This window comes from Tyto alba, unplaced genomic scaffold (genome assembly GCF_018691265.1).
Source record: "Tyto alba isolate M040663 unplaced genomic scaffold, T.alba_DEE_v4.0 Super-Scaffold_44, whole genome shotgun sequence".
NCBI classification, from domain to species: Eukaryota; Metazoa; Chordata; class Aves; order Strigiformes; family Tytonidae; genus Tyto; species Tyto alba.
In genome coordinates, this window is record NW_024881320.1 from 12,527,466 (window position 1) to 12,555,202 (window position 27,737).

General features: G+C 44.8%; 2 protein-coding genes and 1 long non-coding RNA gene across 4 annotated transcripts; 1 reads left to right on the plus strand and 2 right to left on the minus strand.

Moving 5' to 3' along the window:
* Positions 1-27,598, minus strand: RNF10 (ring finger protein 10). 2 transcript variants are annotated; one of them, XM_033001417.2, is made up of 18 exons: positions 27,423-27,598; positions 23,849-24,059; positions 14,495-14,697; positions 13,258-13,457; positions 12,152-12,242; positions 10,935-11,119; positions 10,719-10,855; positions 9,012-9,172; positions 8,319-8,447; positions 7,903-8,161; positions 7,550-7,683; positions 6,370-6,487; positions 5,930-6,031; positions 5,295-5,429; positions 4,419-4,516; positions 4,135-4,195; positions 3,818-3,976; positions 1-2,371 (listed from the first exon to the last, which is right to left on the minus strand). In XM_033001417.2, exons 2-18 carry the CDS (start codon positions 23,880-23,882, stop codon positions 2,295-2,297), a joined length of 2,283 nt encoding a protein of 760 aa, XP_032857308.1. In that variant the 5' UTR covers positions 23,883-24,059; positions 27,423-27,598; the 3' UTR covers positions 1-2,294. The 2 variants fall into 2 exon arrangements, with proteins under 2 accessions (XP_032857308.1, XP_042660977.1); XM_042805043.1 differs by lacking the exons at positions 23,849-24,059; positions 27,423-27,598 and adding an exon at positions 20,718-21,293.
* LOC122154683 lies at positions 22,912-26,814 on the plus strand. Its single transcript, XR_006166717.1, has 2 exons — positions 22,912-23,416; positions 25,435-26,814. It is a non-coding gene; the product is annotated as an uncharacterized LOC122154683 (long non-coding RNA).
* LOC116958814 (dynein light chain 2, cytoplasmic-like) lies at positions 25,309-26,901 on the minus strand. Its single transcript, XM_033001419.2, has 2 exons — positions 26,770-26,901; positions 25,309-25,662 (listed from the first exon to the last, which is right to left on the minus strand). The coding sequence occupies exons 1-2, from the start codon at positions 26,899-26,901 to the stop codon at positions 25,528-25,530; spliced, it is 267 nt and encodes an 88-aa protein (XP_032857310.1). The 3' UTR covers positions 25,309-25,527.
* Positions 27,599-27,737: the final 139 nt, after the last annotated feature.

The window sequence follows — 27,737 nt, forward strand, 5'->3', positions numbered from 1 at the left end:
TACTGCTTAGATATTTATTAAGTTTACACCAATCAGTTACAGGAAAGTAGCGTTGCTGGTATTATCTCTTGAATCCATAGGAAAACAAGATACAACTTGAAGACGCTGTCCTGTGGAGACTGCCCCTGCAGAAGGGACAGTCTTCCTTGCCCACATCACTTCCCTTGTTCTAGTGCCTGTGAGATGTGGAGGTGAATTACACCAGCTCCAGCTATTCTGTCTCTTCCCAATGCAAGGAAAAGTTGACTATAAAATGTGTAGAGATAATAGAACACAACAGATAATGGTTAGACACTAGTTACTCCTGTTCCATGGCTTAAAATGACTATTACAAATAGGAAACAATAGCACTGTGAAGGCAGTTAACTGCATACTTGAATCTTTCTTAGTCACTTTCTCTGCCCCTGCCAATAATTTTCCAATGTGCATGTAAAGCATTAACAGCAAGATGTGTTACTGCTTTCAGGCACCTTGTCTTAGTTTCTTTGCACTCTCTTGACAAGCTTTACTGTCTTTCCCTCAAGTGTAGTTAATTGTGACCAAGCGTGAAGTCAAGCTGCTTTCAAATATTGTTTTGCAGGTGCTTCCTCTATCCTCATGTAGCAGTTGAAGTATTCTTTACCTCCCCCCTCGCCCTCTTCTTTCTGGTTTACAGCCACATACAGAGCTTTGTGAAGTACACTCTTTGGTACTAGCTTCCCATGCATATACACTTAAGTGCCTCGAGGAAGCACTGGTATAATGTTGAGCCTATTGCTTTGAAGTCAAGCATCAATGTATTGACTAACTTTTTAAATAGGGACAAAACCAATGGCTTTACCAGCAGTGTTAGACTACCTGACTGCAGGAGTCTCCAAACACAGCTTCTTGCTCAGATCAGTCACTGTATCAAAGGGAAAGAACACATCAACATTTTAAAGCCTGTGCAGATGCAGGCAGACCACTGGTGTAAGAAGCCAAAGATCATGGAAGACACCATCAGTCTGGCCCTGTGAGTCAGGTGGTTCTTTATACTGGCTCCCTGGCATGAGTTGTGTCAGTAGGATAAGATTTGAATCTATACAACTAAGCGTTCTTGTGCTGCACGTTGATATGACAGTTCAGTTACAGCTCAGGAAGTGTGCAGTACTGTAAGTGCATGTGCGTATGATTTATTGCAGCTGTTGGCCTTGACTGGTACCTTATACCTACAGTTCATTTTATTCAACAAAATCCACACTATCTTAACTCATTAGCTCAAATCAAACCACAAGCAGTGCAGAATGTGACCACCCGAAGAAAGAGCGAGGAGGTGTCCCAAGAGGCATGTTTATAGCCCCAGGTGCTCAGTGCAGATCAACTTACATCCCAGAACCACACAGAGACAGGCCTTTATCCCAGTACAAGAGACCCCAGTTTCTTGCTGGGGAATAAAAGTTATCTACAGACTCCAGCTATCAGTTGTTCTTCTAATTCAAGAGCAGCTAGTGTCAAAACATCATTCAGGTAGTTACCAAGAGCCCTAGGGTGGAGTGTTTATTCTAGATGACCAGGTTACAAAGAACATGTAGCCCATGGTTGGCAAAAAAAAAAGTTAGCAGCCTCACTCACCCACATTAAAACAGAGTTGAACAACTGAGAAAAGCCAGGAAGTTCCTTCTACCACTAGTGCCAGTATGCATTCTGACATACACAAACTCATCAAGGGTCACTTCAAAACCAAGTAGCCAAGTTCTGCTTTACACTCACCTCAGCTTTAAATCTTTCCAAGCCAGGAGAACAGGAGGAATTCTTGCTCTTTAGAAAAAGAACAGAGAGCAGCTAACACCCTAAAGCCAGGAAGCTCTTTTGCCCATTTTCAGTGCAGTGGAAACCAATTTCTCAAGAGAGCAGTTTGACAGCTTTACTGAAACAGCACTACTGCCACAGTCAGACAGACTTCTGCCCATGAATACTTCTAGGGAAATAAAGGCTTTCTGCCTCTTCACTTAGTTAATATTGCAGTATTCTGGCAGTGCCACACAGCTGTAAAGACTTTCGTACTGCTTATTAGGCCAAAAGAACAGACTTGGCACAGACTAGAAGCCTTGGCTGATTTGTCTCTGGGTTGTTTCTTTCAAAACTTTGTTTCAGTATAAACTGATTAAGCAGTTGGGATCAAAAGATCTTACTTCAACATGGTTTCCTCCTGAACCCCCTAGAAGCCCTGGAAGCACAAGTTTAGTCTGTTCAAATTAAATACTTAAAACTATAGCAGCAAAACAAAGCAAAATGAAAAGAAAACCAGGAGAGGAAACTTCTCTTCAATAGCAGAATCACTTTGTGTGAACGACAGAGGTGCTGAACAATAGCTTCTGCTTCTGTTTCTTTCTTTTCTTGCCTCCCTTTTCCTCTGTGAAGAATTAAAATGACACTGTCATTCTTCTCATGGAACAGCAACATCACACAGAAATGATAAATGGTCTTCCCTAGCCTAAATGACTTCTACAGGTTGTCCTGGTTTCAGCTGGAATAAAGTTAATTTTCTTCCTAGTAGCTGGTACAGTGCTATATTTTGGATTTAAGATCAGAATAATGTTGGTGACGCACTGACATTTTAGTTGTTGCTAAGCAGTGTCTATACTAAGTCAAGGACTGTTTCAGCTTTTCATACTGCCCTGCCAGCAGAGGCTGGGAGTGCACCCAACCAGGACAGCTGACCCAAACGAGCCAAAGGAGTATCCCATACTGTATGATGTCATGCCCAGTATATAAACTGGGGGGAATTGGCTGGGGGACACCACAGCTTGAGTATTGGCTGGGCATCGGTCAGCAGATGGTGAACAACTGTATTGTGCACCACTTGGTTTATATATTCTCTTGCTATTTTTTCCTTTCCTTTTCTGTCCTACTAAACTGTCTCTATCTCAACCCACAAGTTATATGTTTTTTTCCCTGAATCTCCCACATCCCACTTCGGGGGGAGCGGGAAAGGAGCAAGCAGCTGTGTGGTGCTTAATTACTGGCTGGGCATTAAATCACTACAAGGTCCATGACACTTCCTATCAACTCACTGAGCACCAGGTAGTTTAATTTTAACAAAAAAATTACTGCAGGCAAACTAAGGGAGACTCCATCACACCTAAGCATGTTCATAGATGTGTGTTAACATTCTAAAGTTGATTCTGCAACAGCAGATCCTAGGACTGCAAGTGTGCAGCAGTTTGCCTTTCAGACAAGTATTGCTTTCATCCATCTCCAAAAACCATAACTAGAGCTGATACTCAACTTTACTGAAACTCCCAGCCCCTCCTGTCCAACTCTCCACCCACCATTCTGTGCAGTCTCCAAACAGAAGTCAAAGCTAAACATCAGAACTCAGCATTTTGAACAGTCAATCACCAGGCTTGGAGGGGTAACTTCATCTCAATTTGTTTCAGACTTCTAATTTGAAATTTCAGCTAGAAGTTACCTTGACATTTTAGTCAAACTTAAGTGGTAGTTCCACAGCTCAGGTATTTTTAGTTTAAAAGTGCACAACCTGAACGTTCCTGAGATAAAGCTTAAATTAAGTTCCAGTAGAGACACGGCAAACGTGATTGCCAAAAGCCATCTTTGTCCTAATGTGATTCTTTGCTAGCTGGAGATCATCTCAGCTCCCACCAAGACAGCTCCTTTAAGCTAACAGAAGCCCTAGTGAAGCTGTTCAGAGACCACAACCTGACAATTTTCAGAACTGTTCTGAGGCCAATTTTTGGTCCCAAAAATTGCTGCTCTCAGTTCTCCCAGAGGAAGAAGGGGAAATACTCCATTTTTTCACTTCAAAAATTTTTCACAACTTCCTCCTGCTGGCTTTTACCTGATAAATGATCAGCCGTGGACGGTTTGTCCAGTTTCAGGAGGGCTGCCTCAATAGCTTGGCTGAAGGAATTCTGGAAGCTGGGCACAGGTATGCGGTCAGAACTGTCACTTTCTCCATCGCTATCCACTGGCACAGGGAGTGCCAGATTGTTCTCATCTGAAAGAAGGAACAAGCCGTAAGAGGCAGAAGGCTGTATAAAACCTTCACAGTGCAAATGCCCCTCCACACTCTAGATGTTTCTTGTGAAGTTAGAAGATTTCTTAGATTTAGATGCATGGTAAAGAACCTTAAGTAGTAATACCAAATTTTCTTACCTCTTGTCTTTGGAGCCAGCTTGGGCCATGTTTCTGGTTTTGCCTTTCCAACTCTCAACATCTATAAAAAAAAATTAAGATATGATTGGATCCCATGTACTAGAAAAATCCTGCATATCCCTTAAGTTGCAAGAACATCTAGGAACCCCTTCAAGCACTCAAATCTTACATTGTCTCCGTCAGATTTATCCCACTTTTTGTGGGGGAAGCAACTGTGTTCTCAAACTAATCCTCAATTAAGACACAAGTAATGCTGACAAGATTTACTCTGCTACATGGCTTACCTGGGCAAAGGAAGGGAAGGGAGACTCTTCTTCTAAACTCCCACAGAGCAATGGGCTGACCTGGCTGGCAGCAGGTGACAGTGGAGTTGGAATAGACTCTACAGAGAAAGCAGCCAATAATTAAAGGCAATTGCATTTGACATAGGCACTCATTATGCTGCTTATCGGGATGAAACAGAAATAAAGTTTTATTATCTTATGTAATTAGCAATTTTTATCTCATCAGTTCTGTTCATTAGTCATACAGCAGGACCCCTCAAATTTCCTCAATCTTTTCATTTAAGGCAGATTTACATTTGTGTTTTGCTGAGGGTTTTTATGTTTGTTTTGGGGTGCTGTGTGATTTTTGCAGGGGGTATTGTTTGGTTGGGTTTTTTCTTCTGAGAAAAATACATTTAAGAATAGTTTCTATTTAGTATTTTTTATGAACTGCAAGATGAAACATTTGGTAAAGCATCCCTGGACAACAACCTAACTTGCGTGCTTATCAACTACATTTTATTTTAGTATAATGTGGTGAGGAAAATGGAGAGGGTAGAAAGAAAAATTGCCAGAAGTTTTCCTGGCATACACACTTTTCTTCCCCTTTTCGGTAATTTTTTTTTTCCTTTATTTTCTTCTGCTTCAGCAAAGATTTAAAAGATGGGGTAACTACTGTGCAGATCCCATATTGTCACTGAAGTAGAGGTAGTAAAAAGCAGACAAAGGACCAGAATGTTTCTCAGCCATGTCAGCCTTTTGTGTATGATCTCATGGGCAATCTAGGAAAGAAGCAGTCTTTGATCATTATTAAGAAAGTTTAGCACACTGACCTGAGCAGTAGATCCCAAAAGAATGATCAAGAGCTAGATGTGGTATGTTTTTCCAGATGCTCACCTGTCTGAAACACAGGGCTTCTGCCAAGAGGAGACAGACAGAAGCTCTGATGATCAATGCTGGTAGTTTCTCCATGGCAAGAGGTAAAAGCAGGGAACTGCTGCAGATTCTCTAAAGCAATATGGACCTCTGGATCTAGAAAGAGGTTTTAAATTAAAGCTCTACACAATGTGGGGGAGGACTGTCAATATGCAAGTTGTTTCAGGAGTCTAGGAGGTGCCAACTCAATTTTCTTTCCACCCTCCGATTTTAGAGACCAGTACAAGCCCTGCTGCTGGATGGAAGCAGTTCCTAGGCATTGTTCTTCCTTCTTCATTTTTACTCTATATCATTATTACTATAAAAACAGAAACCAAGAATCCTGAGAGCTATACACAACATGGAGATAGCTGCACACTCAAATGCCCTCTGTCTCTCCCATCGTGTTTAAGTAGGCAGCAATTGCATAACATCATTTAACATCCTAAAAACAGCTTTTATTTTTCACTCTACAGACATTGTTTCTAATACCTTGTAATCTTTTTCTAAGTACACACTACAAACTAAGGTCTTACAGTTCATCCTCTAGCTCAAGAAATCAGCTCAGCAACTAAAGATAACTGGAAATCCACCAGTTACGCTCAATCACAACTTACATTTGCCCTGTTTCTTGTTTTCTTCTATCTCAATTCTGCGTTCACGTCGTCGTTCATCACGAGCCTTCTTCTGCCGTAGACGTTTCCTCTTTTCAAGGTCATCTAGGAGCAATGCACAGCACTGAACATCAAAAAAACCATGCCAATACTTTGGCAATGTTTTCACCAGCTTTGAGAACAACGTATTCAGTTATAACACATTAGTAACAAAATATGCTTGCAAACAACATATGCTCTTCCAAGCAGTCAGGCTTTTTTCTTTGGATAATTGTTGTCTATAAAAGAGTGAATTGGTGTTGTTCTGTCCAGTAGTCAGACAGTTGGTGCAAGAGGAGTAAAGCTGCTATGTATGTTCTTTTTCCTGCCATTAAGGGATAAGAACGACTTCCCCTTCACCCTCACAGATATATGACAGAGCCTACTAGAAAAATAGTACTAACCTGAAAACAACTCTAAAGTCTCCTTAGAGATGATGGGTGGCTTCAGAGCCAGTTCGCAAATGCTGAACTCACAGGTGAGGGGCAAGTGACAGAGGTAGCGATGACGCTGTCTTATATCCTGAAAAAGAGCAGCTATATCATCACAAGGTCTAGAGGCTGCCATAGTGATGAACAGCTTATGGAGATAGAACACCCACCATTCATCATTTCAAATGGAAACAAATAGCAGCAGTGAAACAATAATCACTTTATAAACTACAAACACATCAAGGATGCCCTCAGTCAGAACCAAATGCTCCAAGATCTCCACCAGCTACATCATAATCAGATTTGGATGCAGTTACTCCAGCTCACTTACCGATTTTCTTGTTATTCCTCCCTTTTCACTCACATCACTGGAATAAAATTCTGTAATACCAGTCTTCCAATGCAATTATTTTTGCATTGCCTTTTACATTTAAATTATTTAGACCAATGACCACCACTTTACTAGACTGAAACAAGCTGGGTTTTGTATTTTTCCTTGCACGGCTGAAAAACTTTAACAGTTCCCCATTACCTCTGCATCCATACTTACTTGAGCACATCCCTTCTTAAAGATTAATTACGAATTATGTATAGTTGTTACTGCACATGCCAATTCTTACAGTTGTCTTTATCTGAGGTAAAGAAATTCAAGACCCATCCCCTCTTCCAGAAATTCAGTGCCCTAAGCACTTTCACTCCCTTTATCTCAAACACTGAGGTTTCTTTCCATCCTCCTTATTTTTATAACATTCCATCTCTACCCTAGATACTAAGAAACAGCTGTTCAAGACAGAGGCAGAACACTTCTTCAGGTTTAGAAAGATTATAATCTGTCTAGTTCAAGCTACTGTCTTATATAAGAAAATAGTTTACTGTTTTTAATACAGCTTTAACAACAAACCAATCTTGAACTTGCAATTCGCTTATTCCTAGAACTTCCTACCTTATAGAAAAAAGAAAGCTAGACTGCAGCCTACTTATCTAAAGCAACATAAAGTACTGCACCTTACACAGATGTCCTTCACCACTTAGCATACCTACCCTTTCATAGTTATTATTTCTTATTATCGAAGAGAAACAAGTCTCATGTCAGCTACAATGACAAATCTGCTAAACCAAGGGTCCTTAATTAATAAAACAATAAAATAACTACCTCTGTCATTGAGTAGCCAGTTATCTCCACTACAGCTGCAGTTATCTTCTCTGGACTCTTCTCCAAGCTGCCGTATTCACGAACAAGACATCGAACATTCACAGGGTGGAGATACATACACTGTCCATCCTCCGCTACAAGATAAGATATCATCACTTGTTCTTTGCCTGTTATTTTTCAATACCCTTCTCCCCACCCCAGTACATTCCCCTGTAATAAGACTAAAGCTCGTTTCTGTGGGACTTATTTCACAGGAGTTAGCTGCATCTAATGAAGTGACTAACATCTTCATCAAGAAGGATCCCAAAGAAGGCATCTCTGCCCCCATGATTCCAGGATTTCATTGCACTGACCTTGATAGAAATAGTAAAAAGGAGAGTTGCTAAGATGTCCACTGCTAATTGTATCTTTAGATTCTTTGTAGCTTGTTTCAGCTGGATTTGGTTCTTCTATAGTGTTCACATCAGGTTCCCCTACAGTGTCCACCTCTGGAATTTCCTCTTCATCCAGCACTGCCTCTTCTGCTTCCATAGGAGGCGAAAAGGAACTTGCTAGATCAGAGCAAGGCTCCACAAGCTCCTCATCAAATGCAGAGAGATATTCCACACCACACTATCACAGCAGAGAGCACACAGTTAGTACCCACATCACCACCTTCAAAAGATTATCATATCTGCAAAAATCTTTGGCACCAGTTCACCATACACTGCAGTGTAAAGTGGCAGAATTAAGTATTAACAAGATCTGCCAGAATGGAGTTGTCACCCACCTTCTTCTCTTGGGAAACTGCAGGCTCCATGGTCTTGGAGCTTTTTAGGACCAATTCTTCCACAGCTGCACTGATTCCAGCAATGTCACTGTTTTTATCCTGGTCAGCAGAGAGTGCTGTTTCTCGCTCCTACAGGTCATCCAAAGAGAACAAGTTTCAATTTCCTATTTAAGCCAGAAGTCTATCACCATAGTTATTTTTAGCCTTGACCTATACTTCACGTTTTCATAGATCTATAATTCATCTGTGACAAAGTGTGACCCTTGAAGAGAGGTCCCCTCCTTCTTATTATTGGAATGTGCACCCATTGTAGGACACCTAAAGGCTCTGAAAAGGAATATTCTACAAGTTTGCTCGTGCCTGCCCAATAAAAATTATCCCAGAAATTGTTAGACCTGAAAGACAAACACATCTTCCTTTGAAAGCAGAAGTCTCTTACATTTATGAAAGGAATAACCATTCAGTAAAAAGCGTTCTGTATGTTGAATGTCATGACAGATACTTGGGGTCCAAATGCTATATTCTCCTCCAAGATTTAAAATGCTATTCTAGCAGCAAACCACCACCTTGCTAGTATATACAACATGGAGACCAGAATAATCACACACAACCACTTTTGCAGCAGAATGCAGATGCTCAGTACACAGTATACTGTTGAAAATAGTTACTAAAAGCCTCTGAAGAGGTTCTCACCTTCAGCTCCTGAATAGCTGCCTCAATAAAGCAAGCCTCTGGGGTGTGTTTTTCTTCCTCATACTGTTTTAATAATGCTGCTTTCTCCTCCAGAATCACCAGCTGCAAGACCTGCTCCCTAGATGCCAGAAGCAGCTTTGAATACTGACTGTGCTGGTCATCTGAACAGAAGGAACACCAAATCATTAATATCTGCACGTAGAGGCACCACTTTGGACTGCTGTTTCTTCTGAAGTTTTCTTACTGCTCAGTTTTGTGAGTTAATCCACTTGGGACCAGACAATACTTAACAAGAGTTTGATACAGACTTCACATATTACCATTATATCATTGATGACACAAGCTGGTGTCACATACCTGCTCTGCTACGCCCATTTCCCACACACAGCAGTTTATCTGCCACTTTACCACTCAGTTGCTACACATTTAAAAAAAAAAAAATATCAAGTACAAACTTCTTTGCTATGGAAGCATCACCTTTGAGAAATCTTGGGTGGTCAAAACTTCCTGAAGCAATGCAGTCTGCAGCTTCTTCCTCTATATACTCAAAAATACTGCAATCAGAAAATTCTGCAAAAGCGACCTCTGTTTTGGCTCAAAATAGTTCATAAACCAGTATGTATTCCAAATCCATACAAAATATTATTATGAGGTTTTTTTACAAGAAGCACATCAGAAACAGTAAACTAAAGAATTTCAAGTTTAGCAAAAAGTAGTATTCTTTGTTACTAGAGAGCTTAACTATAAAGTTTACAGCAACCACAGTAACACATACGAGTACAGACCATATATTCACTGCTCCTCAAGGGTCCAACCTTGTCTACAGACCACCAAGTTAATGCTGAATTTCCTCGATTTAGAATGATCTCAAATCCCGTATTTGTTCTTCTGTTTGTTTTATGAAAGGATTTAAAGTCCTTTACTTTCAAATACTGAGGAACATGTAAGCACACACCATGCCTGCTGGATACCCATCATGCGTTAGGAGACTTGACTTTTTACAGAGCACTTAAATGCACACAGCCTTTCATAAATGTGCCTGCAAAATGAAGTGAGCCAAGACAGCCCACAAAACAGCAATGTTAAATAAAATTATTGCTTTAGTCACAAAATTTTTGTGATACCAACAGATAAGATGATGATGTGTTAGTCACATTACTTGACGGGAGAAAACTGAAGAAGTCAGGCAACAGATGTTTGGAATAAGGTTTGCAATAATTTTGATTATTTTCCCATATCATTCACAGATTTTAGTTGATAAGTGAAGATGATGAAAACCTTGTTTAAGATTACATCCTTGAAATAGTTTAGACACAGTTATTTTTGCTAAACTGTATAATGAGGAACCATAAGGAAAAAAAGTTAAGGACACTGCAGTGCCAACAAAAGCAGCAAGACTCACACCAGTGACCGCATGATACAAAACACATATCAAACTAATACCAGTGATTGAGAAGGAAGGAGTTTGCAGTGCAGTAACCTGAACGGAAACAGCATACAAGTTAAAGCCTTACAAAAAACAAAGTGGGGGTAGGAAGCTCATTATTAATATGTGGCCATTAAGGTTTTCAGCTGCTAAAACGCATGTTTTGTGGTCTGGTTTATTTTAAGGTGACAGCATGGCATCACCATGGTGAATTCTCCCTACACAAGTCCTAGTGACAGTCAGGAGCAAGATGCCATCCACCAGCACCCAGATAAACTCACCTCCAATGTAAACAGGCTGCACCACATTCATCCACTGAGATTTGGGCAGTGCTATCAGAACACCTTTCTCTCGTCTCATAAGTTGCATCGTAATGATATCACCAATTGCATATTGACGTGTTTCCATAGCAACAACACTACAATGTAAGGAGGAGGTTAGTAGGGTAAAAATAACATTTCAAAAAGACACATCATTTAATAAATATCAAGTCTCACCTCTTGAGATCCTTCTTGTGAACAGAGCCATAACAAATAGGACATTTACTCCAGGTCTTTTCACTCAAGGAGAGGTAGTGAAGGATACATGCCCAACAAAAGATATGCCCACAGCGGGTGATCTTTGCCGCAGTTGGTGGGTACAGACATATCGGGCAAGAGGGCACTTCATGGCTACAAATTCGCTGCAGTAGCATATGAGAAGAATAGTACAAGTTTTAGACTTGGAAATCAGTTACTATGTTACACAATAAGCCACCTGTAAGATCTACTCTAACATATTAATCTTCCAGCTCTTTAGGCTCTGCTTATTTACCAAGAAATTAAGTACACTGTGAACTAAGTAATTCCTTCAGACTGCACAGAGAATAACCTTCAGAGCCCCACATCTGTTATTTCTACTCTAATGACATTTAAAAAGTGACTATCCTCATGTTTCCTCTCATGTATTCATCACCACTAAGACTTAGCACCATCTCCATCATCCAAATTCAGACACTGAGAAGACACCAAATGAGCTCCATCACCTCACTTACACAAGCAGACTTGTGCAACCCTGTTTAACTGTGAGACTGAACTTACCTATTTCCATGAACGCGCTAGTTTAGTCAGACACTTTGTTAGCATCTGTATGTTGCAGAGACATTAACTGCCAAGCAAGCACGGAGATTTTTCAGCTCTCCCATAGCATCAGGTAACAATAAGCCTACCTCCTCTCCAGCTGCGCCATATACCAAGACTAGTTTTGGCAGATAATTTTCTGTTTAAGGCAACCCAAAGTTCTGACCACAGTTCTCAAGAGATTTTCCATTTTGTTGCTAGGCAAGATGGGCCACCTATGCACAGAATAATTCTTCAAAATTCTACACTCTAGTCCTCTTCCATGGACTCATGCCAAAGTTTTCTGTTAATATCTCTATCACAAGGACTCTGTCTACAGAATGTCAGATACTATTTTTGATGAGCTCCCATCTGCGAAAGCAAGAAGAAGCTGCTAATTTTCCTAATAGATTTTAGCACTTCTCTTTTCCTGTCATGAAAGTATTTCATAATATATTCCATGACAGATCTTTCCCAGCATTGTGGGAGTGACAGAAGAGGACTCAACTCAAAAACAGCTGAGTTTTACGTAACATCACAGAGATAAAGAGGCAGTTAAATACAGGTTGAGCTTCTTAAGAAGAAAAAAAAAAAAAATCTAGCCCATCACAACTGACCACTTGCTCCACAAAGTCCCAGTTGACCAAGGTATCAGGATCAGCAAAGTGGACTGTGTAGTCCTGTTCTTCAGAGACAACAAACTGGCAGCTGGGGAAAGGCAAAGAGACAGATGATCCACTCAGTTGTTTCTAAAAATTCTTTGAGAACTATCCTATAGGATTCTCTGAGCTTCTTCTTTGTCCAGCAGAAAACTGCTGGATGTAGTCAGTAACTTCTACCAACAAAAACCAAGAGTTCAGGTCAGCCAAGTTTCCAGAATACAGGTGTGTCTGATTTCAGTTAGATACAATATCACATACTAACAACACAATGAGCCAGGCAGAGTGGTTTTCCAGAAACATGTAAAAAACAGCCAGCTTCATCAGGGATCTACTAAAAACCAGGGAATTCAGAAGTGGAAAAAATATGCTCACAAAACCTACAACTACTAGGGTTCCTGCAAATAGACTTGACTACAATGAGACACAAAACAATAGGGAAAAATCAGAAGCATCAGTGCTGAAAATAGCTTTTATTATATTTAACATGATCAGATACAGAACGCCCTGAATATGCTTCAAATTCTGGTGAACGTGATCATTATTTCCAGCCAAAAGCAATTCTGCTGCTGGATTACTATACTGAAGTTATACTACATACGCCTCTGAAATAATCAGCAGTTTAAGAACTAAGACCCATATGAGTAATTGTTTCTGGGACTTATACATTCAGATTAGCTTTGATCCAGCAACTGCCACCCCTACCATCTCAACATATTTTTTTCCTGAAAAAATTATCATCTTCTGTAAGGTAACTACAGAGGTCTTCCCCCAATGGGGTGTCACATTCCACAAGCAATGCCAGGCAATTAGAGCAGAAGACTAACTGGTTTGTACCTAAAGGACTCACTCCATGAGATACCTTGTAAATAGGTAAAGATGACAACTTGATATATTTTTATCCCTTTCAAGTATAGTCATTACCACTAAAAACACTGAGAGGTAACTTCACCCTGGAGAAGTCAATACAAGTAGTCAAGGTCAAACACCATTCCCTGGCTGATTATCCCTTACACCTCAGTGTCTCTACAGATGTCTAAGAGCCCTACTGGTCTTCCACTCACTTGGCCTGGAGGAAGAGCTCCTTGTTGAAAGGCTTATGTCCCCACTTGTTCCTTTTCCCCCAGTTGCCATGTCCATTCCCATCAAAATGGCCTGCTTGGCCACGGGGTTCAAAAGTGAAGTTCAGTAAGTGGTTCAGATTAATCTTCTTGGGACCAGAGAACTGGGCAGGGCTGAACTCTGCCCGCTGAGCCTCTGCTACCTAAGAGACAACAGCATTTGTTAGAACTTGCTAGAATTGCAAAAGCATCAGTACAAGTTGGTACCCAGGCCCCATCAGTGATTACATACAGGATACACAACATCCACTCACTCACCTTCTCCCATTCCAGTTCTGCAAATCAAGTAGTGCAGTGTTAGAAGTGCGCGAGAACCTGAAAGTTAGAACTGAGCGGTCTTACCCCACACTGATCAAAAGGAAGAGAGCATAAAATCAACCCACATGAGGGTAAGTAAAATCTGGCAGCAAAACCTAGTAGTCAAGGTTAATAACAGAAGACAGTTGTTTGAATCCTGACAATATTCTTTTAGATGGCCAGTAATACAAGTCTGATTACTATCTGTGCAGACTGTACTCATTTTGCCTAGTTTTCATACAGTATCAATATTCTTTTAGATGGCCAGTAATACAAGTCTGACTACTATTTGCACAGGTTGTGCTTGTTTTGTCTAGTTTTCATATAATGAAGCAGAGGCAGCATGTGCATTTTGACAGTCAGCAATTTAGGTGAGCAGTGTTATTCATCCACTAAAATTGAAAAAAATCAGAGAATCAACTAAAACCCATGAATAGTCTACAGTATTTAGACCCACATCAGCATAAAAGCCTCAATCTGGTTTTATTCCATCTTGATGTCACCAAGGCTAATACAATTACTTTCCCAATACAACTATCACATGCAAATTTGTACACTGAAGTGGCTAGACACAATCACCTCAGATTTGAAAGCTAGAAACTGTATCACTACATATTTTCATGAAGGTCCTGTTTCATGAGGTATGTACACGGCCTGTCTAGGTACTCATTCCTCAGATGGTATCTCTTATTGCAAGCCCCTCAGAGCAGAGATCACTCCTCTTCTGTTGTTCTGTTCACACAGGAATCTCAACGATGTTAGCACCTCTTATCACTCTTTCCCTTCCCAGCCCTGGAGCTGAACACAGAAGACCTATCTAGGCTGGTCAGAGTGATCCTTTCGTCCCAAGAAGGCCTTGGATGAACGGCATTACAATTCTCACCTCATCTCGTCTTCCACCATTACAAGAGCTAAAAAGTTTGCCACTTCCGCCACTACCTCCCCTTTGAGGGGGCATCTTGTTAAAAGCTTTGCTTTTCTGTGAATTGGAGCGACGGGACTGACTGGAAAAGTTCTCATTTTTTGAATAAGAAGTTTCTCTTTTACGGTTATAACGTTGTTTGGATCCACTCGCATTCTTTCCATCTGAAAGAAGGGAAAAAAAAAACAAGAATCAGATCAGCAGCCTCAGAGCTGTCCACACATACTGCACCTCAGCCAGCTTCACCTCAGAGACAGCACCGTGGTCACCTCGGCCACTGCCTTGGGCCCTGGTTAAAAGGCTGGTGTTTATCAGGACATTAAATCCCCCCACCAACCCAAACCATTTAATTCCTATCACTGCCCAAAGAACTGGTCAAAGAGTATAAGAGAAGGATGTATTCGACATGCTTTATGTTTTATTAGAATGGCTGAATTTTCTTTATCCAGGTTTGGAATTGCCATCACCAGATGACAGCACATTGCCTGGTGATATTAAATGATAAACACCAACACCACAACTTCATGCCCCATTACAAAAATTGATAATTAGTTCATTTTTTCATTCCATTTTCTGAAAACACACGATTTATCAGATATTACTTCCTATACTGCTGCCTGCATTTGTCTCGAGGTTTTGCCCTATTTGCAAGACCCCACTGCCTGTTTTCACTCAGTTCTGCCCCTCACGCTTAAAAGACCCCAACAGATCTAATTCTGTTCTAAAATACCCTTTTCTTTCATGAAGCCAACAAATGTTTATCGATCCTGAAGCACAAACCCACTGCTTTGGCCTTGCAGGGCACATATCTAAGTACCAAGTCCACTAACCTATACAACAAGAACTGTTTGCCTGAAAGCACGCTGAGCGCACCACTGACCCTAACAGCAGTGAAAGCACAAGTAAAAGACTGTAGAAATGAAGCTCACAAGAGCAGAAAAATCACTCAGCCTCTTGAAAGGGGTTTCCTGTGTCTAAACAGCTGCTTTATTAGACTGCTATAACAGAAAATTAATACTATAAAGGTATTTCTAATAGTCTTAACACAAGATCAGAGTTGTCCCATGGAAACAAAAGGTTGCTTACCTGTCACTCAACCTAGCATTTCCACCAACTGCCCTAAGTTTTATTTGTAGAAGAGTTATGTTGATAAGCTTGGAAGCAAAACTCCACAGGCCCAGCAAGAAAACTATCCACACCAGCCAGCCCCAAATTCACTCTGGATCCTCAGCAAGCCTAACACAACAAGTAATGCCTCACATAATATCTATATACATTTTACAAAAGTCTACTAGCTTCCCTTCTTCCACTTCATAGTCCTCCCCACCCCTTAATATAAATCTTAAGTGGTAGGCAAACATACCACTGTGATTCAGGCTCATGTTACTCATATGGGTATTTTCATTACCAGTGCCTTCAGTTTTCCCCTTCCCCAATACCACTTTCAATCCACCTGAGCATTTAAAGCATCCCTGAAATGGGGTCATTCAGACAAAATCTCACTTTGTTGTTTTTAGTTTTCTCTCCCACCTGCACTCCTCAAAAGAGGGGGACAGTGGACTCAAAGGTCTGTGTGTTGTTGTACATCACTGAGAATCCAACTACTTAAGTAATAAAAGTGGCTTCACTGGGGTTTGTGGTGGTCTGCTGCTTCTTGCCTGCTACTACAGCTATAGAAGTAAAAAGACACTATAATTACTTTCACATGATGTGACAGAGCTATTTTGCAGACAAACTTTGTCACTAGAACTGGTCATTTACTCTGCTATTCAAAAGGCTGATCCTTTAATTCAGAATTAAACCAACTCAATTGGAACCACAGATGTGTAACTCAAACACATACTTGCATAGCTTGCAGTGTTGTAATGCACGTCAGCCTAAAAAGACATGGGTTGAGTGTTATCAGTAAAAAAAACACACCAGAAGCTGCCAAGCACTGAGGGTGTGACCAGGTCTGACCCAATGATTATTTAGATAAACCTTTTTTGAGTGTTTTAGGGAAGAGCCTACAAACACTTTAAAAAGTTTGAGTTCTGGTCAAAAATTAAGTCATTTTGAAGAATTTTAGACAACTACTTGAGTTGTTGAGGAGTACAGCTTATCACTTTAGAGCTCAACTACCCTCTTAAATCTGCAATTTCAGACAACCTGCTAGAGATGCACATGCCTATTGGGTCTGTAGCAACTTTGCAGTTTCTCTGCAATCCCCAGCTGGGGAATAGAAACAACTCAAGAGAAGTTCAGTCTAAAGTAGGTCTTTGCAAGGCCCAGGAACAGCTTGTACCTGCAGCTGACAGAAGAATTTCGTACCACGTAATAGTTTTATTCAAGTTAGTCACCATCAAATTTGTCAAACAGCTGGTTTACACACATTCCTATCATACTACAGGTTCTTTCAGACCAAATCCTAGAGCCTCTAGTAGTCACTATAATGACTTTCATATTTTATAGGAAAGTATTCTCCACCTGTGCCTTTTTTAGAAAGGGCCTTGCATGACAGTCTAACAATGCTTCAAACCTGATTTTACTGACTGCAAGTTCCGCCCCCGCTCCCTTGCCCTCCAAATAATTACTCTCATGAGGATTCTGGTTCATCAGAGTAATAATGAAATCCATCAACAGACAGCCAAGAGTTTGGAGTATGCATTTGTAAACTAGAACACTTTTACCCCACCCTGAACCTAAACAATGCTGTTCCTTTCAACCTTTCCAGCATGCCACATGTCAGGAAGCTCTCCGCTTCGTATCAATCCTCCTTACATTGCCATGATGAGAACGGCAGGACAGGACTATCTGCACTCATGCAGGAAGAAAAGTGGAGGATTCTCACTGGCATCCTCTCTCGTTAGATCCCAGTTTTAAGTTTAGTAGGTTTGGATTTGGGAGTTTCTTTTTTTCCTTCTTTTCCTGGCAAATTAGGAATGAGCAATAGTGCTGGTGAGGTACTTGCTCTTTAGTCAGGTCTTCAGTTAGTTCTTTTGCCGTGCTCACAAGATCTAACCTATCATAAATGCATCTACCCGTCCACACTCCAAGACAACACAGACATAAAAAACACTGCCTTTGTAATTTTATAAAACTAGCAACAAAGATGTTCTTGCTTTTTGGAGCAAGCCCTGATATCTGTGGTTTCTCCTGCTGGATGCCATGTTCTGTTGGAGGACCGCTACCTCCAAAGATCCAGAGAGAGGAAACCAAGTTCATGGGACTAAAAGCAGCTCTAGGTGACCACTTTGGTCCTGGAGCTGCAGTACTGGTTTGCTTCTGGGGTGAGGACTGCAGTTCCCTTCCATCTTTCTTTGCTTCTTTTCAGCTGAGACGTGTTGAAGCCAACCGTATTGCAAAAGGGGTTTGGGTGGTGGATCATGCTTAAGCCACAGGGTGATTTCATGAAAACACACTGAAGTTAATGCTGCTGCTAACGCAAACATCCCAGTGAGCAAGAGGTGACTGAGCAGTCACGCACCCCAGCTAAGCATGCTCACACTGTAATAATAAGGCAGCCCAGGAGCATTTGCGAGAACTAATGTTGTCCATCAGGCTCGAGGACTGCAGAGGAACCCAACAAACCTATTTTTCCTTAGGTACTTTATTTCATCCTAATGGAGTGTGACTCTTGTTGGTGCACTAATATAACCCAAAGAAACTTTTCTGTTGGAAACTTCTCAGTTTTAATTGAGTTTCTAAGGTCAAGTTTGAAAGATAGCTGGAGTACAAATTCCACAAATACAAGAGCTTACAGTATTCTATTTAGCCCATTTCAAGCTGTGCTGCAAGAGAAACAGAAGGAGAAGCCACCACAAGATTTCACAAATGTCCACTTCTTCACTTCCTCAGCTGGACCTGATCACAGCAGGTAACTCTGGAAAGCATCTAAATGGCAAGAGCTTGACTGGACTTAAATCCAGTGACCATCAATGCAAAAGTCACTTATGTAACTAAAGGTCAGCATTGGACTGAGGTCCATAAGAATACTTTACATTTCAAAGGAGACACAAGATTTTCAGAATATATCCTATACCCTTCCTGAAACAGGAGAAAAAATGGGTGGGCCACATCAGCTACATGTAGCCATACCATTCCTAGAATTAATATCCCGTGTGGTGACATGCCAGTGCCTTGTGTGTAACAGCTATCAAAACACAGCCACTATTTAACATAGCTGCTTCCTGTGGTTGTCTGCCCTAATCTGACCAAGGGAATCTTCTCATTTTAGTTTTCAGTACACTACAGTTCAGATGTTCCCAAATATACATTTATTGCCACTAAAAAAGATGCTTATTTTTCCAGCCCTCTTTGATGCACTGTAAAGGAAGCAACTCATTCCATATCCCCTTGCCCTCTGCTGTACTTAAGACACAAGCATCTTAGAAGCAGAGTCATGTAAAGCCAAAATTTTCTTCTGTACTATTAAAAAAGAGATCATCAGAATTAAAAGTTAGTCTATTGTATTGAAGTAGAAGAGTATGGTACATCAGGATTCCTCTTTTCACTGAAACTCTGCTACTAGTGAAGGCATACCAACCACAGGACAGATCATCTTAACTCCTTACTGAAGGACATTTATATTCTGTGAACAATCTTCCATACAGCGTCGCACGTCACTAAAAAAGAAGCTGTAGTGATGATGTATGTCTTGGTGAGACAAACAGCAGTTCTCCACAACAGAAAACCTCACATCTGCTAGCCTTTCACACTGACTCTCACAACACATGCAGAGAAGTTTATATACTTTGTTAATCCATCAGAAGACAAAGAACTGGTTCTAAAACTCTTAGTGCATACTCAGCACGTGATATCCCCTGCTTCCATTGGTCTGCCCATAAGAGGGGAAAAAAAAAAAAAAAAAAAAAAAAAAAAAAAGAGACTGAAAAATAACAAGAGTAGCTAGGAATAAGACTCTCACATCAAATCCTGTTGCTGATGCAAAAAACTTTGCAAATCAGTTGGGAGTTCTTCCAGAAATGACTGCCTAAAAAAGTTCTTCCTAAGAAGACCTTCACATGTTTGAATTTGAAGTTAAGTTTCAACTATAATCGTACAGTCACGACACAACCTGGGGAGCTGTGAGTGAGGCACCTCCCATGCCACTCACTTCAGTCTATGCTGCAGAAGGGCAGTTAATACAAGTGAAGAGCAGAAAATACTTGGTTACACAGGATCTGAGCGCATTTTAGAAGATCCAAAAAAAAGAGTCAAGACCTTCAAGTTAGTCATTTTGTTAACCCTCTGAAATACATTGCTACTTTCTGAAAGACCTGAAGTAGTACAGTTGAAACAAACCACTGAGGAAGGAAATTAGTACAGTGATGGTGTTGCAGTAACCTGTAGACACTCACAAATACTTCCAGGACTAAACCCACTAATTTTAATCACTACTGCTCCTTTTGTAGGTTTTAGAAAAAACATGCAATGTTGCCAGGAAGACTGCTCCCAAACAGGTTTAAGGAACTGGAGGCGGCTTAGGTCTTACCTTGAAAAGATAAGATGACAGGAATCATAATGGCTCCTGATGAACTGCTATGTCAGCAAAACTATCTGTTTGCAATGACAGACCTAACACTTCAGTTTAAATGCCAAATGAGCAAACAGTATGTAACTAACTCAGAGCTCCTCCAAAGCAGGTAAAGGGAATGCTGTGTATCAATACAAGACCTCCTTAAGCATGACGTAAAAGCACGCTCAACTTGTATACAGAATAAAGTTACGGTTTCTCTTAATAAGTACTAGAAAATGCATGCTCTTAACTATAATACCAAAGCTTTGGCTCTCAAGCGGCTTAATCCAATGGAAATGGAGATAAAGCATTAATCCTTAAGGGAAGAAGAGAGAAGGAACCGCAGCTCACTGGAGAGGGAACAAAGCCGGAAGAGGAAGGAAAAAGAAAGCAAAAACAAGCTGTGATCGGAAACGAAGCCTATTAAAACCCAGCTGAGAGACAAACAACCCGAACAAGGAGAGGTTCAGCTTCACCACAAACCCAACCCCGGCACAAGGCCATCGGCCCCCGCAGCCTCCCGCTGCTCACGGCTACCCCGTCCCTCCCTCCCGAGAGACCACCGCCCCAGCGCCACCAGTGAGACCCACAGGCGGCCGAAGACCCTCCGCTACCGGCCCGAAACCCCCGGGACACCCCAGTGTGCGGCCAGACACCCCCTCCCGCTCCTCCGGCCCCGGCTCTTACCGCCTTTAGGCTTAGACTCCCCCGCGGCGGGCCCGGCCGAGGCGGATCGCGGCTGCTGCCCTTTGCTGCCGGCCGAGGAGCCGGGCGCCCCGGAGCCGCAGGGGCTGCTCTTGTCCATGGCGGAGGCTGAGGCGGGGGCCGCGCCGGGCGGGCTCTGCAGCATCAACGGGCGCCCCGGCGGGCGAGCGGCGGCCCTGAGCGGGGGGGCACGACGGGCGCTGGCGGAGCCGGCGAGGGCCCAGGCTCATGGCCCGCAGGGGCGACCGGCGGGGGCGGCGCAGCGCGGACTCGGCCTCCTTCATGGCGACATCTTCTCACCGCTCCGCTCGAACCGGGGAGGGCCGCGGGAGGCCGGGCCGGGCCTGCGGGGCTCCGGGCGACGCGGGAAGGAAGCTGCTCACGGAGCCCCGCGGGGCCCGGCGCTGCCTGCCGCCCGAGTGGTCGGCACCGCCCAGGCACCCACCGGCTCCTCGGCGCCGACCCGGCCCCGGCTCGGCCGCCGCTGCCCCGTAATGGCGACGAGCCGCCCGCAGCGCTGGCCGGGACCCGGATGGAGCCGTTCCCGGGCGCACCCGCGGGCACGCGCAGTCCCCGCCCGCCGCCGAGCACGCCGGGAGCTGTAGTTCCCCCGGCCCGGCGGCGCCCAGGCCTCGGGCCGACCCCGCTCCCCGGCACCCAGCCCCGCGCAGCGCGGCGGCACCGGCGGCCTCACCGGGACGGGTCACCCCCCGCCACCGCCACCGCCACCGCCCCCGCGGCACAAACCGGCCAGAAATAACGACCTGCGGTACAGCTCGTCCTTTATTTCCCAAAGCGGGTCTCCACCAGGCAGCAGTGGGAGGAAAAAACAAAACAAAACGGCTCTGGCTTTTGGACAGAGGGGAAAAAAAAGAATCGAAAAAAACCAAATCAGAATAAGAGAGGTTTGGAACAGAAAGAACTAAACACTGTCAGTTCTTAAGCAGTTATGCGCTGACAGTACTAGGGGTTAAGCTTGTGAGCATAGAGGCCTGAGAGGATATAAAGAATCAAGTATTTCCACTGAATTGTAGCAAACAACTGTGCAAGTTGTGAGGCCAACATGGCTTCACTAAGGGCAAATCGTGCCTGACGAATTTGGTGGCCTTCTGCAACAGGGTTACAGTGCTGGTAGACAAGGGAAGCACAACTGATGTCATCTACCTGGGTTTGTGCAAAGCATCTGACACTGCCCCACATGTCCCCCCTTTAAATTGGAGAGACATGGATTTGATGGATGCACCGCTTGGTGGATAAGGAATTGGCTGGATGGTCGCACTCAGAGAGTTCTGGTCAACAGCTCCATGTCCAAGCGGAGAGCAGTGACAAGTGGCGTTCCTTAGGGGTGTTGGGACCAGTGCTGTTTAACATCTTTGTTAATGACACGGTCAGTGGGATCGATGCACCCTCAGCAAGTTCACTGATGACAACGAGCTGTGTGGTGCAGAGACTTGCTGGAGGGAAGGGGTAACATCTCGAGGGACCTGGACAGGCTGGAGAGGTGGGTCTGTGCAAACCTCATCAAGTTCAACAGGCCAAGTGCAAGGTCCTGCACAGTGGTCAGGGCAATCACCAGCACAAATCCAGGCTGGGCGAGGAATGGATTGAGACCAGCCCTGCAGAGAGGGGCTTGTAGGTATTACTAGATGGAAAACTGCCTGTGAGCCAGCAAGGTACACTCACAGTCTAGAAAGCCAAACATGTCCTGGCCTGCATCCAGAGCAGGGTGGGGCAGCAGGTCGAGGAAGGGGATTCTCCCCCTCTTCTCCGCTCTGGGGAGACCCCCCTGCAGTGCTGGGTCCAGCTCAGGGGCCCCCAACAGCAGAAGGACACGGACCTGCTCAAGCGGGGCCAGAGGAAGCCACGAAGATGCTCAGGGGGCTGGAGTAGCTCCCTTGGGAGGCCAGGCTGAGAGAGTTGGGGGGTTCAGCCTGGAGAAGAGAAGGCTCCGAGGAGACCTTCGAGCAGCCTCACAGCGCTTAAAGGGGGGACAGGAAAGGTGGGGAGGGACTCTATCAGGGGGTGTAGGGATAGGATGAGGGGTAACAGTTTTAAACTGAAAGAGGGTAAATTTAGATTAGATATAAGGAAGAAATTCATCCCTGTGAGGGTGGTGAGGTGCTGGCCCAGGGTGCCCAGAGAAGCTGTGGCTGCCCCCTCCCTGGAAGGGTTCAAGGCCAGGTTGGATGGGGCTGGGAGCACCCTGGGCAGGTGGGAGGTGTCTCTGTCCATGGCAGCGGGGTGAGAACTAGATGGTCTTTAAGGTCCCTTCCAACCCAAACAATTCTTTTAATTCCTGTTTGTTCCCTGTTTAGATTTATTATTCTTATAATGACTGACTAGATTATGAGGGTGGTTACCATAACACTGAGATGGTTTAGAGTTGAGAAAATAAAGTTTCTAACAAAGTTAGTCATCCACATTCACAGGGAATTAAGAAATAGCATGAGCAATACTAGAAAAAAGAGGGTACATAGCCATAAAACTTTTAAAGGCACAACACAACGCTTTTATTAGCAAGGAAGCTGGTTGTGGAAAGAAAATAAATACAACAAAGTGGTTTGGGGGGGTGTTACGTTTTTTGTTTGGTTTTGGTGGGTTTGGATTTATTTTTGCTATTTTCCCCTAACTACAGTGAAAATATGCTAGCAAAATCCCTGCCGTTCCCCTTGTAAGCCAAGGTCTACATCCTCAGGAAGGCTGAAGGTACCAGGCTTTGCATGTTATCACACAATTGAGCAACAAGATGAAAGTTTGAGAAACAGTCCATGGCTCTACGCACCCTTCGGAAGAACAGTAAAAGGACCCAGGCAGAGGAAGATAAAGTGACTTATCTCGTGAGTCACAAAATTCCTCACAACAGTGAAATGCCAGGTAGGATTATACTTCCTGTCAAACACCTGCAGAAGAGACCATTAGCAACTTACTAGTCAAGTGCTATCTTTGGAGACTGGGGAGAGGACTTAAACAGAAGTAATTGTGAAAGAGAAGAGGAGGAATTGAAAAAGTACATTTAAGGGGTACAGAAATGAACATAAGGCCACCAGGTTGCAAAGAAAGTTTGACTTGGATTATCTAGTGTCCACGGAACTTCCTTCTCTAGAACTACTTACCCACCAACATTTTTTCTGGATTTCTGAAGTCCATATAGCATTCAGTAGGAAGACATTATTAGCAGACACTTATCCTCTTTATATGAGCTGCAACGTCACACTCGACATCGCATTCCTCCAGAGGCTGAATGGCACACTCCACAGCACATCCCTGAATCTCTTCTGACACATCTGTATCCTTTATCACCCTTGTCTGATCACCCACGATTACCTGTAACAAAGAAAAGCATTCAGAGCTGCTGGAGCACGTACCTGCCCGGGTCCCTGCCCAGCGCTCAGTCACGCAGGTGCCACCACTCGCCGCCAGCTCGCGGGCCCGCGCTGTGCCACCGCCGGGGCTGTGCCGCGCTGCTGCCGGCCGTGTCAGAGGCGCAGGCACAGCCTGTGCTCGGAGCCCGGACACCTTCAGCTCCCGCTCCCCAGCCCCGCTGCCGCCCGCCGGGAGCCCCGGGAGAGGGCGCAGCCGCTCCAGGTCCCGGCCCCGCCCTGCCCAGGGGAGGCGAACGAAGCCCGGCAAGCCCCGCGCGGCTACAAGGAAAGCTCCGGCCCGCGGCTCCCGGGTACGCGGGAGAGGCGGCGGCGGCTGGGGAAGGGCCCTGGCACAGGGGAGCCGCCGGGACACCGGCTGCCCAGCCTCAGCCTCCCCGGTACCTGGGTGGTGTTTCACGGGCACCGCGGGCCCGGCCCCGGGGAGCCGCCGCGGCCACCTCCCACAGCCCTAAGCCCCGCCCCCCGTACCCCAGCCGCCAGCCATTGGTCACTTCCACCCCTCCCCCGAGCGCTCATTGGCCAGAACCGGGCTGCCCCTGGAGGGGCGTTGGCTGTCAGACCGGCATGCCCCGCGCCCGTTCCCATAGCGACGGAAACGCGCGGTGGCAGAGCCGCAACCGCCCAGGGCAGGCGGGGACGGCACCGGCTACATCCCGCACACTTCCTAAATACTGTTGTAATACTGAGGACGCGGCCAGGAGACTCGGCTAAAACCCCTCCCGGCGCTCTCGGGCAGATGGATTTACCATAAAACCGGAACCCAGCAGAGTGCTCTCCAGTACTCCCAACCCGACGGAGCTTTGAGCAAACCCAGGGAAGCACCTTCAGACCCTCTTCTGAGCAAGGAAGATGCTACCAGCAGGGACTGTGGTTACTGACTACGCACTCAAGATCCTGACTTTATCTTCAAGGCCCGAGACCTGTACCAGCGCAGCCCCGACTGCCATCGGAGCACTGGGCAAGAGCAGCCTTCGACCCCAACCAAGGGCTTGGTCTAACTCCGATGGTCCCGTCCAATCCCGGGGCTCCTCTGTGCAGCTCTGGGCTGCTGACTCACTCCTGCATTGAGCTCAGTATTCAGGTATTCTCAATGTGAAAAGAGATTTCTTTGAAAGGCAGTTGTTCACAGGGAAATTAAGAGCACAAGCAGTGTTAGGGAGAAACAGAAAACAGCCATAAAACTCTTAAAAGACTGAACACACAACATTTTAATAGCAAAGCCTACTCTGGAAATAAGACAAATACAAGGCACTTCTTTTTATTTCCTAAACACAACAAACACACCAATCACTGTGGAAAAATCCCTGCTGACCAAGGTCTGCTTCCTCAGGAAGGCTGAAGGCACTGAGCAGCTGCCGTTAGCGTGCAGTCCTGTCAGCTCAAGCAGCTCCCAACAACAATCCATAGCCCTAACCAGCTTTAAACAGAGTATTTACACCACGCATGAGGAAGAAGATGAAGTACTTGACCTCATGAGACATGTCGCTGCAAAATTTCCTTTCTACAGTGCAGTGCCAAGGCTGACTGTATTTCTTCTCAAACTCCTGCGGAAGGGATCACTAGGATTTTAGTAGCAGCACAGCTCCTCCCCAAAAGTTGACCAGAGATATTTTTTTTTTCATTAATGTGTCTCTTCTTAACAAGCATAACTTTTTGAAAAGGCAGTGAAGAAGTACTCAAATGAGGAAACTTTCCATGAGTGCATGCAAACATTTCTGATCAGTTATTACAACCCCAAATTATCTCCACACCACAACTTCTCAGATTCCAATTAGGAGCCACAAGGAAAATCTGACAAGCTTGAACTCTGCTATTCACTAACACAGAATGTTGTTCTTACAAGTGAAAAAAAAAAATAAAACCTTTTTATACCTCTGTTAGGGTGACTGGAAATGAAGACCTCCCCACAGAAGCAATTGTACCATTTAGTTGAATAACTTTTCAAACAGGTCTTCCACTTAGATTTGTGTAATATTTAACCTCCACTAGTACCCTTAGGTTTTGGGGTTTTTTATTCTCCTGAGATGGCAAAGTAGAAAGTATATCAGAACTAGATCTTTTGCACATCTGTTGTTCTTCATGCATATATAAAAATAGGTAATCTGTGGACATCAGATAAACAATGCTCCAAGACTCAGGATTTTAGCATGGTTCAGAACATAAAAGGAAGATGTGAATGCAGATGATGTGCAGAAAAATACTTTTCCCTGCAAATTCTGAACCAGCTAGCCAATCTTCACAACTATTACAGAACTGCAAACAGCACATTAAGACTAAACTGAAAACGACTTCTTAAGTCAAGGACTAGGTAAAAAAAGGCATGCCCTCTGAGGAAAGTTACAGCAGACTTCAAAGGGTTGCATTTGCTACCAACTAATCATTCACACTGGGAAAGGCCAGCAAATGCTATGCTATTCTGCTAGACAGTAATGATGAAAACAATTAAAAATAGAAGGTTTGGCAAAACAAAAACTAGAATAGGTACATTTGAACTATGGGAAAAGGAACAGAGATACACCAGCCCACAGGAAAAGTCCACTGTATCCTGTGTTCAAAGAACTTGCTCTTCCAAAAAGTGTAGTAACACCCACCCTGCTCGACTTCTGGTGTGGATAGTGTTCAACAAAACGATATTACAGTCAAACCTTTACCCTCTTTATAAGGGCTGCAATTGCTCTTTCAACATTGTATTTCTCTATGGCCAAAATGGCACACTGTACAGTATTTTGCTGCATCTCTTCTGATATGTCTGTATCCTTTATCACCCTCATCTGATCACTCATGATTGCCTGTATCGAGCAAAGAAGAGAACTCGGAGCTGCTGGAGCACGTACCTGCCCGGGTCCCTGCCCAGCGCTCAGTCACGCAGGTGCCACCACTCGCCGCCAGCTCGCGGGCCCGCGCTGTGCCACCGCCGGGGCTGTGCCGCGCTGCTGCCGGCGGTGTCAGAGGCGCAGGCACAGCCTGTGCTCGGAGCCAGGGCAGCGCTGCCTCCCTCCCGAGCCCGGACACCTTCAGCTCCCGCTCCCCAGTCCCGCTCCAGCCCGGCTGCCGCCCGCCGGGAGCCCCGGGAGAGGGCGCAGCCGCCCCAGGTCCCGGCCCCGCCGGCGTCGCTCTGCCCAGAGAAGCGTCCGCTGCTCGGCCTCAGCCTTCCCGCTTCCTCTGGCTTCACACCCCGCTCGGCCGTCGCCGCGGGACCGGCCCTGCGCGGAGTGGAGCGGAAAAGCCGCCTCATGGCACCTGCAGGGCGAGCAGAGGGGATAGCGCGGCCCTCGCAGCTCGCTCCCGCCGCTCCAGCTCTTACCGCCCCTGGGCTGAGAGTCCCCCGCGGCGGATCGCAGCTGCTGCCCTTCGCACCGGAGCCGCAGGGGCAGCTCTCCTCCATGGCGGAGGCCACGCCAGCGGAGCACAGCAGCACCAACACCACCACGGTCGGGCGAACGCCGCTGCCCCGTAATGGCGACAAGCCGCCCGCAGCGCTGGCCGGGACCCGGATGGAGCCGTTCCCGGGCGCACCCGCGGGCACGCGCAGTCCCCGCCCGCCGCCGAGCACGCCGGGAGCTGTAGTTCCCCCGGCCCGGCGGCGCCCAGGCCTCGGGCCGACCCCGCTCCCCGGCAC

What these genes read in the sequence shown, in the direction of transcription:
- RNF10 (XM_042805043.1), bottom strand. Translation starts at nt 20,880, where the DNA reads ATGCTGCAGAGCCCGCCCGGCGCGGCCCCCGCCTCAGCCTCCGCCATG. An exon ending in GAGCTCTTCCTCCAGGCCAA is followed by an intron (nt 12,243 to 13,257) that starts GTGAGTGGAAGA and finishes GCCTTTCCCCAG; the next exon opens with CTGCCAGTTTGTTGTCTCTG. An exon ending in CTGGCTACTCAATGACAGAG is followed by an intron (nt 6,488 to 7,549) that starts GTAGTTATTTTA and finishes GCTCTTTTTCAG; the next exon opens with GATATAAGACAGCGTCATCG.
- LOC116958814 (XM_033001419.2), bottom strand. Translation starts at nt 26,901, where the DNA reads ATGAGTGATCAGATGAGGGTGATAAAGGATACAGACATATCAGAAGAG. An exon ending in TTGCAGCCCTTATAAAGAGG is followed by an intron (nt 25,663 to 26,769) that starts GTAAAGGTTTGA and finishes TCCCTTCCGCAG; the next exon opens with GAGTTTGAGAAGAAATACAG.